This window comes from Echinops telfairi, unplaced genomic scaffold (genome assembly GCF_000313985.2).
Source record: "Echinops telfairi isolate 266 unplaced genomic scaffold, ASM31398v2 ScPeMD7_7424;HRSCAF=8462, whole genome shotgun sequence".
In the NCBI taxonomy this organism is placed as follows: domain Eukaryota; kingdom Metazoa; phylum Chordata; class Mammalia; order Afrosoricida; family Tenrecidae; genus Echinops; species Echinops telfairi.
The window spans coordinates 45,609,386-45,620,328 of NW_022111324.1; the positions used below are offsets into that span (position 1 = coordinate 45,609,386).

Below are 10,943 nucleotides of genomic sequence, written 5' to 3' on the forward strand. Positions count from 1 at the left end.
GGGCGCCGGGAATTGCTGAGCTCAGCGGTTCCTCGGCTCTTAGGGGAGCTTGGAGGACAGGGCGGAAGGGGAGGACGGAGGAGACAGGGAGTGGGGGTGGGGTGGGGACGATGCTGAGAGGCTGCCAAGGAGAGAAGATTCCCTCCGCAAAGGCTGGATACATCCGTGCACGTGCCCCCAGCCCGCACACTCCTCCATTGGTTTAGGACGGGGAGCGCTGGGCTGGCTCTGCATGACCCCTAGCCTATCCTTAGTGACATCACACAAAGGCCGCCCACCCCCACCCCCTTAGCCATGGGCTCCCAGGGACCTTGGGCTCCTGGTGGGTGGGTGTCAATTCTCCCACACAAGTTGATTGTGGTCCCTCCCTCCCTAACCTGCCTGCCCCCAAATCCCCATCTACAGCTCCTAAGGGTGCAGGCTCATGACACCAGATAGGCTGTGATGTTAACTAACCAACTGGCCAAGGAGTGTTCCAGAACGCTGGAGAATTCTTGACAGTTATAGTGCATAGAATACGATTCCTTTGCTGGCGCCTGTAACCCCATTACACCAGTGTGCCAAGCCTCCTTTTACTTAATCATCACCACCACACTCATGGAGCAAGACTGAATTTTAGCTACGCCTAGCGTATGCTAGATCGTGGCATTATATCATTTCATTCTAAGTGAGTAATTTTAGCCCAATGTACAAAGGAGGGCTCACAGAATTCAACTTGACATGAGGTCGCATAGCTAATGAGTGGCAAACAGAAAGATGGGACTTTCTAATCCTGTAAAGAGTGGCGGTCTCAGAAACGCACAGGGGCAGCGCTACCCTGTCCTATAGGGTCACTATGTGGTGGCATGGACTCGAGCAGCATATTTGCTTTGGGTTAGTATCCTTTCTTCTAGGAATCCCACTAGACAGCAGACTGAGATTCAATTTAGAAAGAAAACACAGGAGAAGTAGTCTGCATTCAGCTGCCCACTTTGGGGACTTCCAGGCTGGGAGGCACCTTCTCACCAAGCCCTGCCCCAAAGCTTACAAGAACCAGCAATCTGCCCTTTCAGATGGTCTAAGATCATCAACATAATTTGTCCCTTTGCAAAAAGTCCCAGGGAAGCCAAAAAAAAAAACAAAAAAAACCAACCTCCACAAGAAACAAAACTCAAGTCAATTCCAACTCATGGCAATCACATGTGTACAAAACAGAACTTCTCTGAGGCTGTGACCTTTTGAAAACAGATTGGAGGATCTTTCTTCTAAGGGATGTTGACTGGATTTGAGCCTCCAGCCTTTCAATTGATAGCCAAGTACTTAATCAGGAGTGCCTCTGAGGGACTCCTGGCTGCTCCTCTCTCCTACTCACCCATTGTCATCGAATGGTTTCCAACACAGTGACTCTTGGTTCTCAACCTTCCTAATGCTGCAACCCTTTAATACAGTTCCTCATGTTGTAGTGACCCCCTAACCATAAAATTATTTTCGTTGCTACTTCATCACTGTCATTTTGCTACTGTTATGAATCGGGCGACTCCTGAGAAGCAGCAGCTGGTGGAGTTGAACCGCTTACCCAGTGATTAGCAGTTTGGCACTTACTAGACAGTGGCACCACAGAGCCTCCAACTGCCTCTCTAGCTAAAAGCTTGAAAATGAGCTCTTAGAGGCTAGTGGGGCAGCCTAGGGAGCTGGAGATGTCAGGAAGCTCCTCATCCTCTTTCTGGGTGTGCTCTACCACAAACCCTGGGGCATAGTGGGATATACACTGAGCTGGTAACCATAAGGTCAGTGGTTCAAACCCACCTCTATCTGCAAACCCACCTCGATCCATGGGGAATAGGTGAAGCTGTCTATTTGCCTCAAGTCTCAGAAGCCCCAGAAGGGAAGTTATACTCTGTCCTATGGGGACACTCTGGGTGGGACTTGGCTCTGATGGCAGTGTGTTTGAGTTTTGGGGGTGTATTAAAACTTGAGGGCAAAAGCAGAGGTCTATCCAGTTGCCACAACTTCATGCCCAGCCTGCAAGCCACATTGCTATCTCCAACCATGAGGTGCCACAGAGGCTGTGCGGAGGCAAATTGTACCTTCCACCACGGGGGAAGTAAGAGGTGGGGTGGGGGCGCGGCACAGCAGACTCAGAGAAGAGCCCCTGACCTCTAATCCTCTGAGGACACCAGAGCCACTGGGCCATGCGCTGACTGGCTCTTCCTGATCAATGACAGAGCCCGATCAAAGGGATGCAGCAGGACAGATTTAGATAAGCTAGCAAAAAGAACTTCCTGCTTATAAAGATCGTTCAACCCAGACAAGACTGTGGACTCTTCGTCAGAAATCATTAGTCAGTCATTGATATCACTCTGGCTTCTCCCAGCCATCCACCCACCCCCACTCTCTACCAACCTCGCCTCCTTTAAGGACCTCCTATAGTAAAGGGAAATATGTACATAAAGAGACAGAGTACTGGAGTCGACCAGAGCTATAAATAACGGCAAGGTTATCAGTTCAAACCCACTAGTCGCTCCCAGGGAGGAAGATGAGGCTGTCTGCTCTTGTCAAGATTTAAAGTCTCAGAAACCCTAGGTGAGGTCATGATGCTGATGGGTTTGATGGTTTTCTTGGGGGCGGGTGAGTGGTGGTTACTACCATAAAACCTGTAAAAACCAGAACCTGTCACAGAAGGGAAATGGACATCCTTTCCACATGGAGAGCAATAGAAAAGGGGTGAACCCCCTGTCAAAGGCAGGACACGAGGCTGTCCCAGCCCCTAGGTTTTCTGTCAGTGCCAAGCTCATTATACTCAGAGGCAGTTAGTGTGTTCTGACGGCCCTCGGAGGTGGGGCCTAGTTCCATCTCAGAAAGGTTGAATTTAGCCATCCCCAAGTCACGTAATTTGTGAGTGGTGGTGATGAAATTCAAACCAAGCCTGTCTGTGCCCAGCCCTGCTGAGTCCATAAGCAGCTCTGTGCAATGCTGGGAGGGCGGGCGGCAGGGCAGGGGAAAAATGATCCCCACTGAGAATCTCCCGGCCTGATCCTACTGGCAGTTGCCGGCAGGGCCACAAGCTCTCTGTTGGGAAAGCATTTCCCCCATTTCATCGTTTAAAAAGCCTGGGTCTAGAGCAGGGGAAAGCATGGAGCCCAGACTCAGGAGGCGGCTTCCCTGCCAGTGGACCTCAGCTCTCCTTGGCTACAGAAACAGGGCGTCTACACCCCCTGGCTTTAATGAGCATCTTCTCCTCCTCCTCTCCTGGCAGGCTGCCCGCTCTCAGGAAGCTGGCTGGAAGCAAAATCCCTGCTCTCTCAGGGGAGTCTGGCTCCCAGACACCAGGGGCTTTTAGCTGACTTAGTCCAGAGAAGGCATCTTCCCAGAGACCCGTCCTTTCTAAAACAGGATGACAAGCTGCATCTCTGAGAAGGGTCACATTGGAAGGTCCTGGGCAGACTGGGAGCAAAATGAGGAAGAGAACTCAAAAATCAGTTGGATGGGAACTGGTAGAATCCCCAGGACTATGGACTTAGTCACCTCTCAATGCTGGGACTGAACTCACCCCCGTGGTAACAGGATAATCAACCATTTAAGATCGAGAGGGCCACATTTACCCGAGGGCAAAGTTCAGCGGGTTGGAAAGGAAGGCAGAATGGAAATAGGCAGGACAGGGAGGCAGTGGAGTAAGCGTGATACTTTGAGGGGATTGCAACGGAGGGGCTGAATCAGAAAGCCGAAGAGTTGTTGAATGTGCAACTGTGATCTGCTCTGTAAACCTTCACACTACAATACAATTCACAACACAAAGTTAAAGGCGGGGGTGGGGTGGGGAGACGAAATGTGGGATGTCAGTGCCACAAGCTGCAAGAGGGGTAAAGGTATGGAGAGGGCACAGCACTGGGGAATTTCTCTTGAGCTTCTCAGACCCTCCCCCAGCCACAGCCTTCCCAAGGTCACCCTCAGGGATAATACACGGCCTGGCTCTGAATCCCCAAACAAGAAGGCTTTGTACTGTGAGGCCAAAGGACATGGATTGACGAGGCCAGTGGCAGGCCTGTGGAAAGAGGGTCTGTCAGCCCCCTCTGCTTGACTTGTGCCCCCAAACACGCCCCTGGGAGAACAGGGAGGAGTGGGACACTCCAAGAAAATCGACAGGGAGACTTGGGGTGCCAACTCTGTCTGGATGACCAGGGCCAGGGCTCTCGCCCCTCTTCCCTTCAGGGGATGGCTTTGATCTGACCTCTGAGTAATAATGCTCAGGGACAAGCAGTCCAACAGGGTCGGGGGAGGTGGGGGGCAGCTTGGGGACAACCTTGTTTCAAGGCCATCCCGGCTAGGGTATCAAGGTCCCAGAGGTGCTGCGAAGAGCGTTCTGGAAAGGCTGAAAACCAGACACACAGGAGGATGCTGGCAAAGTAGGGTGGGGCCGATGGTGGAGGAGCAGTGGGGATGGGGAGGGGTCGCTGAAAAGGGGCCAGTTCTTGTCCTGAGCTGGACATATCCCAGCGGCACAGGCCTGGCTGACTCCGTGGTCCCCAGGGCAGGGAAGCCCCGTTCTCCAGCACCACTCTCAGCATCCCACCCCCACCAAGCCGGGCATCTGGCCGGGGTTTCCCATGACCTCCCGGGAGACAGGAGACGTGGTGAAGCCCAGATTAGCTTGGAGCCTCCAGAGCCCCAGAGCTATGAAGCTATGATATAGCATCTGCATCTGGTGGGGGACAGCTCAGTGGGTGGGGGCTAGGCCCCCAGGGACGCTCCCCTGCTGAGGAATGTGGAGCAGCAACAGGCAGCCTGTGCAAGCTGGCTGTGGAGGGCAGCAAGCTCTCCCGCCACACTGCCAAGGCCAGCTGTCCCCAGCGCTCCCGCTCCAGTCTCAAGTAGGGCCAGCCCAGGCTGGGGATTGCACAGGTGGCCTTCTGCCACCTCTCACTCCACCTCTCAAGGAGATGGGGACTCAAGGACCTGGGGTCAGGGGGACCAGGGCACGCCCTCCTTTCCAAACCCCAGAGCAGCCAGGGTAAGAGGAGAAGCCCAGCAGAGAACAGGGCGCCTCCCTCTCACACCCTCAACAGCACTATCACCTGCTGGGTTCCACCTGTACCATCTGGGGGCCCAGCAGCACAAGAGGTGGAGACCCAGATTTCTGCGACCGAGGCAGCCAGTTCCAGACACCCATCAACCCTTCCCCAGCTCAGTGTCCGCTCCAGCTATTCTAAGGGAGGGGGACGCTTATTCCCTAACACTCTCAACAGGCTGCTGTCTACAGGGCCAAATGGAAGGCCAGGTGCCCCAGGAGGAGCTCTGCTGGTGCTAATGGTTAGCACTGCTGACGGTTCAAACCCACCCAGCACCCTAGCTCACCAGGAAACGACTGACCATCTGCTACCACATAGGGTACAGCCAAGAAAACCCTAAGGAGCTGTTCTAGTGTGTCACATGGGGTAGTGATGAGTCAAAAATTACAGGGAAGCACCTAACCAAAGAGACCAAGGACACCTGGGGTCCTGCCCTGTGCTGGGTAGCAAGGGAAGGCTTGGCTGCCCCCAGAACTCCCTTCCACTGTCATTGACAAGGTGGAACTGGGGCAGGAAAGCAAATCCCAGGGAGAGTAGAAGGGGCATTGAGCCCCACGCCTGCTGCGGGAGGGAGATGCTTCCACACACTGGGGGCCGGCAGATGTGGAGGAGGCAGAAACTGGTAGTGACAGCACCTTACCCTAAGCTACAACCCTGAAAGGAGGTTCACGATCAGCTTCCACGGAGCGCTGAGTGCTCTCCGAAGCAGTTCGCCCTATTCCTCATACTCCTGGCAACTGTGTACAGCTCAGCGTTCGAAGAAACCAAGGCTCAGCTCAGAGAGAATTCACAGCCGTACTAGGAGGCAATGTGCAGCAGGAGCTTGGAAGGGAGTGCCCTGAGTTCGGGCTCAGGCTCTTCCACTCGCCAACTTGCACCCTCCCTCTGAGTGTCTGCTCAGCTACCCAAGGGGAGTAACACAGGCTACCTTGCAGCATTGCAGTGGGGTGAAATGAGATAATTTAGGCACCATGCCTGGTACAAGGTAAATGTTCGATAAGTAATGGTTATTTTTAGTGAACCCATAGTTCTCTCTACCTTACATCACAACTCACCTCTGTTCTTAAGGAACCCTGGTGGCAGTGTGGTCCAGGCATTGGGCTGCTGACCACACATCGGTGGTTCAAACCCACCAGTCTCTCCACAGGAGAAAGATGAGGCTGTCTGCTCCCATAAAGATTTACAGACTGGGAAATCCTAGGGAGGGTCACTGTGTGTCAGAATCGACTCAATGGCAGTGGATTGGGGTTTTTTGGTTAGTTCTTTAAAAATAATGGGGGCAAAAGGGTTGGGGTAAAACCTTCATTCTTCCAAATTATCCACCACAGCTTAAACAAGAGAGAAACCTCTTAGGTACACTTAAACCCAAACCCAACCCAGGGCTATCAAGTCGATTCTGACTCATCACTATAAATCTTCACAGGAACAGATAGTCTCGTTCGCGCAGAGCAGCTGGGAGGTTTGAACCACCGACCCGTGGAGCCCTGATGGCACGCACAGTGGTTAATATACTTGGCTGTTGGTCAAACGGCTGTCAACCCACCAGCCGCTCTGTGGGAAACAGATAAGGCTTCTGGAAAGATGACAGCATGGGGACCCTGTATGAACTACTGCTCTAGTCTGTCCTACAGGGTCGCAGAGAGTCGATTCAATGGCTGTGGGTTTGGAACGTCTAAGGAGCTCACCCCTGCATGTTGTTCCCTCTAAGGACTGTTTTCCTTCGACTCCATCCAAACCACGGCTCTTCACAGAGAAAGCTCAAGTTCCATCTGCAGCTTGAGACCAAAGAGCAAACCGGCTGTGGTTTGTAAAACGGAGGCTCTGAGAGCACACAGGGCAGGGGCCCACGACGCCAGCTGTGGGTGAACTGCCTCAATCTGGGGCCTGCCTTCTGCACCCAGAGCTGGAAGAGTGAGGGTGCCGGGCACACCTCACCTCTGCCGCTTCCTCTGCCCAACCCCACCCGACTTCCACACTACAAGTTTCCAAAAGCTGAGATCCAATCAGGCAGGCTGGCTGGGTGGCGGGGAACAGGGAGTGGGGGACGGTTTCCGGGGCCTGTGGTTACTCGGCTCCACTTCCGTGTGGTGACATAAGCCCTATTTCTGCAACTGGAGGACACCAGCAAGATGCTCAGGTCTCCACACAGCCTCCCTGCAGTCCCATCTGGGCCATGGATCTGGACAATCCTGGGCACTGTTGGCATGGATGGGTCTTGGCTGCCCTTGGGGGCTGTCACAAAGAGAAGATGCTGTCAGATCCTCATCCTCACACAACATCTTCTGTCTTCTGCCAAGGCACTAAAGCTCTGGGTTCAAATTTCACTCACAGATCAAGATTTCTGCATAGCCCAGAACCAGGGAAATAGCTGCAGCTTCAGGGTCCAGATGGGCGAGGGCAAGAGGGAGAGAGGAGCTCTAACATTGCCCCTCCGATGGGAAGCTGGTCTCTTCCCCTACTCACTCCAGTAGTGTTAACTGATGGGTTGAGACCACCAGGGGCACCTCCCCCTCCCCAGCCAGCTAAAAGGAAGGAAGCTTAGGGAAGCCAGGCAGAGATAAGAGGGTGGGGGTGGGGGGTTAGGCAACACTGAAAGCTCCCCCTCAGGGTGGGGGCTCAGAGCTGGGGGGTTTGAAAGGGTCTTAAATAAACTCACCATGTGACTTGGCTTCCTTCCCCAATTTCAACTTTGCCAACTTGCATTTTGTAACACAGCCACCCCTTCCCCTTCTCCCCCCAAGGCCTAGGCTTTTGCAGCTTGGGAGCAGGTGATAGCTGGGCCTCACCTCTTCCCAGCTTTGCGAAGGCAGGGTGGTGGCGGACACTAGGTTAAAACGGACTCCAGGTCAGCCTGGCCCAGGAACCCGGCACCCTTGTCTTGCAGAGAGCTTAGTGGATAAAGGGATCCCAGCAGGCCTGAGGGACTGGCCTGGAAAGCTGGGCCGAGGTGGAGGCCTGGGGAGAGGCTTTGAGGTGTGCTTACAGCCTGGACCTTTTCCTCTTCTCCTGCAGCCCAGCTCCTGCCCTGGCTCTCTCAGCCCAAGGCTTCCCCACAGCCCTCAGCAGACAGCCGGCTTGGATTCTCATCCCAAGATTAGAGGCCCAAGAGCCCAGGGCCAGGCACTGCTCACCTCGCCCCCACCCCCACCCCCACACACATACCAGACAAAGGCTGGCTCCCTCACTCCTGCCTCTCTCTCTCCCAAGAGCTGGACTCCAAGGCTCAACCCCAAGCTATTCTCCTGGGAACACAGAAAACACTTCAGCTAGACACAAGTAAGGACGCCCAGATAGGCAACAGAACCTGGTAGGAGGCAGTGAGCCCAGGGATGGAGCAGGATGGGGCCTCCCTCCACAGTCCCATTTTCTTGGCCCCTCACCCCCATACTCCAGCCAGCCAGGCAGCCCTGTCAGTGGAGCAAGGGATCTCTTGGGGTGGTGAGGGTGAGGGTGAGGCTGAGGGTGGGCTTAGAAGAGAACCCAGAGGCACTGAGAAGTCCCCCTCCAGCCCCTCGGTGGCATCCTCTGCTGCTTCCCCTCCCCAGCTCAGTGCAGCCCTATCCTCAACTCTGATTAGAAACTGGGCTCTGTCCTGGCATTGTCTGCCTTCCACGGCATGTTGCCCATCGAGGTCTGGCGTGTGCCGGGCTGGGCACTCCTACTGGCGGGGAGTGGGGAGGAGGGGCCCTCACCTTCCTGGAGTCCCTGAAAGCGTGGTTTATCTGATGCTCAGCTCCTCTTATTCCTCTACCCAGATCAGTAACAGAGGGCTGGGGATGGGGGGTGCAAAGGTGACACCCATCCCCCTCTGTGCAAAGGTCCCAGGCAGGTCCTGCTTGGGTGGGTGGGGGGGACAGGGGGTAGCATGGGAAACATTAGCTTCCCCCATTCCTCTACATAAAGCGCCCATTCCACACTTTACTAAGGCTCTGTCCAGCCTAGGGGCCCTGAGCCCAGGGATGGAAGTAGCAAACAGGTATGGGAGTGGGAGGAGGGAGGTGCTTTGTTTAGCTCCTTTTACTACTAGACAGTTGAAAACACCCAGGGGAGGGCACCTCCCCAACCCCTTCCTTCCGGCCCCGGGCCCACTTTGGGTGGGGGCTGGGGCTTCATTTCCCTTAGACGACTCTCTCCCAGCCTGCTGCAGATCAGATGCCATATTTACATTTCTCATTCCAACTCCCTCACCCACAACCGCTCCTCCCTCGGCCTTCACAGGAGCCTGCTGCAATGTCAGCCTCGGCGGCGGCTGGCCCCGCCCTGGCCAGCCCACCAGGCACCTGCAGGGCTCCTCCTTTGTCTCTCTGGCAGTTGGGGCAGCGAGGCCGTGCTCGGGTGCCGCTGAGTGTGACCTGGCGGCGCAGGGGTGAGGACGCATCCGTCCACCTCCCTCAGCCTTAGCCTGGGCGGCGGTCAGCTCCTCCGCTCCAGGCTGCAGTGGACTGGCCAGGTGGCTAGGGCATCTGCGGCCAGGAGGAGGGAGGTTTTTTCACGGTCATCTCTGACTCGGTCTCGAAGGTGTTCCCTAGGACACCCCCCGGATCGGATCGAGGTCACCTGGGACCCAGGGAAGCTGGAAGTCTTCCCGGAGACCCATTTGGGACCTGGGTCCTCTCACCCCCAACGCACATGACTGGGGCAGGGATGACGGTTCCCCTCACCAGTCCTACCTTGCTGGCCAATCCCAGGCGGGGACTCCCCTACTCGAGATCACCCTCTCTTCTAAGAGAAACCCCCAACAGAAACAGGCAGGGATAGTATGGTGCAAATGGTCTCCACCCAGCATTTCCTGCCCCCGGCCCTCTGTATGGGTTCTCTCCACTGCGTCCTCCCCGCTGCAGTCGGGTCAGGAAATCAGTTCTAGGGCAGCTCATTGAGCCCTCCTCAGCCGGGTTTTACCTGAGTACCTGGGGTGTCAGCATCTCGCCGCCCTCTTGTCTTCTCAAAGGCAAACCTCAGGTGCACCTTTTCCGCCCTTCCCAAGACCCACCTCCTCCTGGGGCATGGACAGCAGGGCTCTCTTCGAAGCCTAGTCACTTTCTACCGAAGGCCACCGCACATCCCAGCCCTTCCATTCATCCCGCACCCGATCTTGGTCTGCCCAAGCCGGCTCCCCCAGGGCGGCACGCTGCCTTCTCCTGCGGGGCCCAGAGCACAGAAGCCACCGTTGAGTAGACAAGGGGGCATCCCCCCAACGCTTCAGATCTCCCCTTAGGAGACAACAGACCGTGGGGAGGCGAAGAGGAAACACACAGGCTCCAGCCCTGGCCAGGGCTGGGTGTGAAATACCGGATTTCCTTGTTTATTCGATTTTCTGATCATTAAGGGCTCCCAAGAGGGGCCTGAAATTACCACCCAAACAAAGCCACCTTCTACCCGCCCAAGGGGCCGTCGCTTCGCTGCGGCAACCCTGCAAGCGCGCGGCGCCCTCCCGCCATCCACGCCGGGGGCCCCTCCTCCGGGAGTGCGGGCATCGGCTCGATCGGCGCCCGCGCCCACGCGAGACAAAGCCCGAGTCCTCCCCACGCGCGCCACGCCACCTCAGGTTCCTACCTGACGGCCACCTTGACGCAACAGTCCCCCTGGGCGGCCATGGTCCTCCGGCGAGCGGGTCCAGGCGTGGATCAGGGGCGGGTGTCCGGGGGCCGATGCCCCAGGCAGCGGCTAAGACTGCGAGAGGCGGGGACGCGGGCACTGCTGGCGGAGGCTACCGCGGCGTCTGGAGGTGACATGCTCGCAGGCGACAGAGGGGCTCACCCGCGGCCGGGGGCTGCCCCCCGGGGCTGGGCTCGCGCGCCTCCACGAGCCATCGGGCGGTGGCGCCGAGCTAGCTGACAGCCGGCGGCGCGATCCGCTGCTCCCCACCGCGCGGCACACGCGCGCACACACCTCCCACCC

General features: G+C 56.3%; 1 protein-coding gene across 1 annotated transcript in view; it reads right to left on the minus strand.

The window, feature by feature from the left end:
* Positions 1-10,928, minus strand: part of KIF21B (kinesin family member 21B) — a 54,186-nt gene extending 43,258 nt beyond the window's left edge. The window contains exon 1 of the mRNA XM_004700077.2: positions 10,599-10,928. Within this exon, the coding sequence (XP_004700134.1) occupies positions 10,599-10,639 (41 nt within the window). The 5' untranslated portion in view covers positions 10,640-10,928. The remainder of the gene's footprint in view (positions 1-10,598) is intronic.
* Between the last annotated feature and the right edge of the window lie 15 nt (positions 10,929-10,943).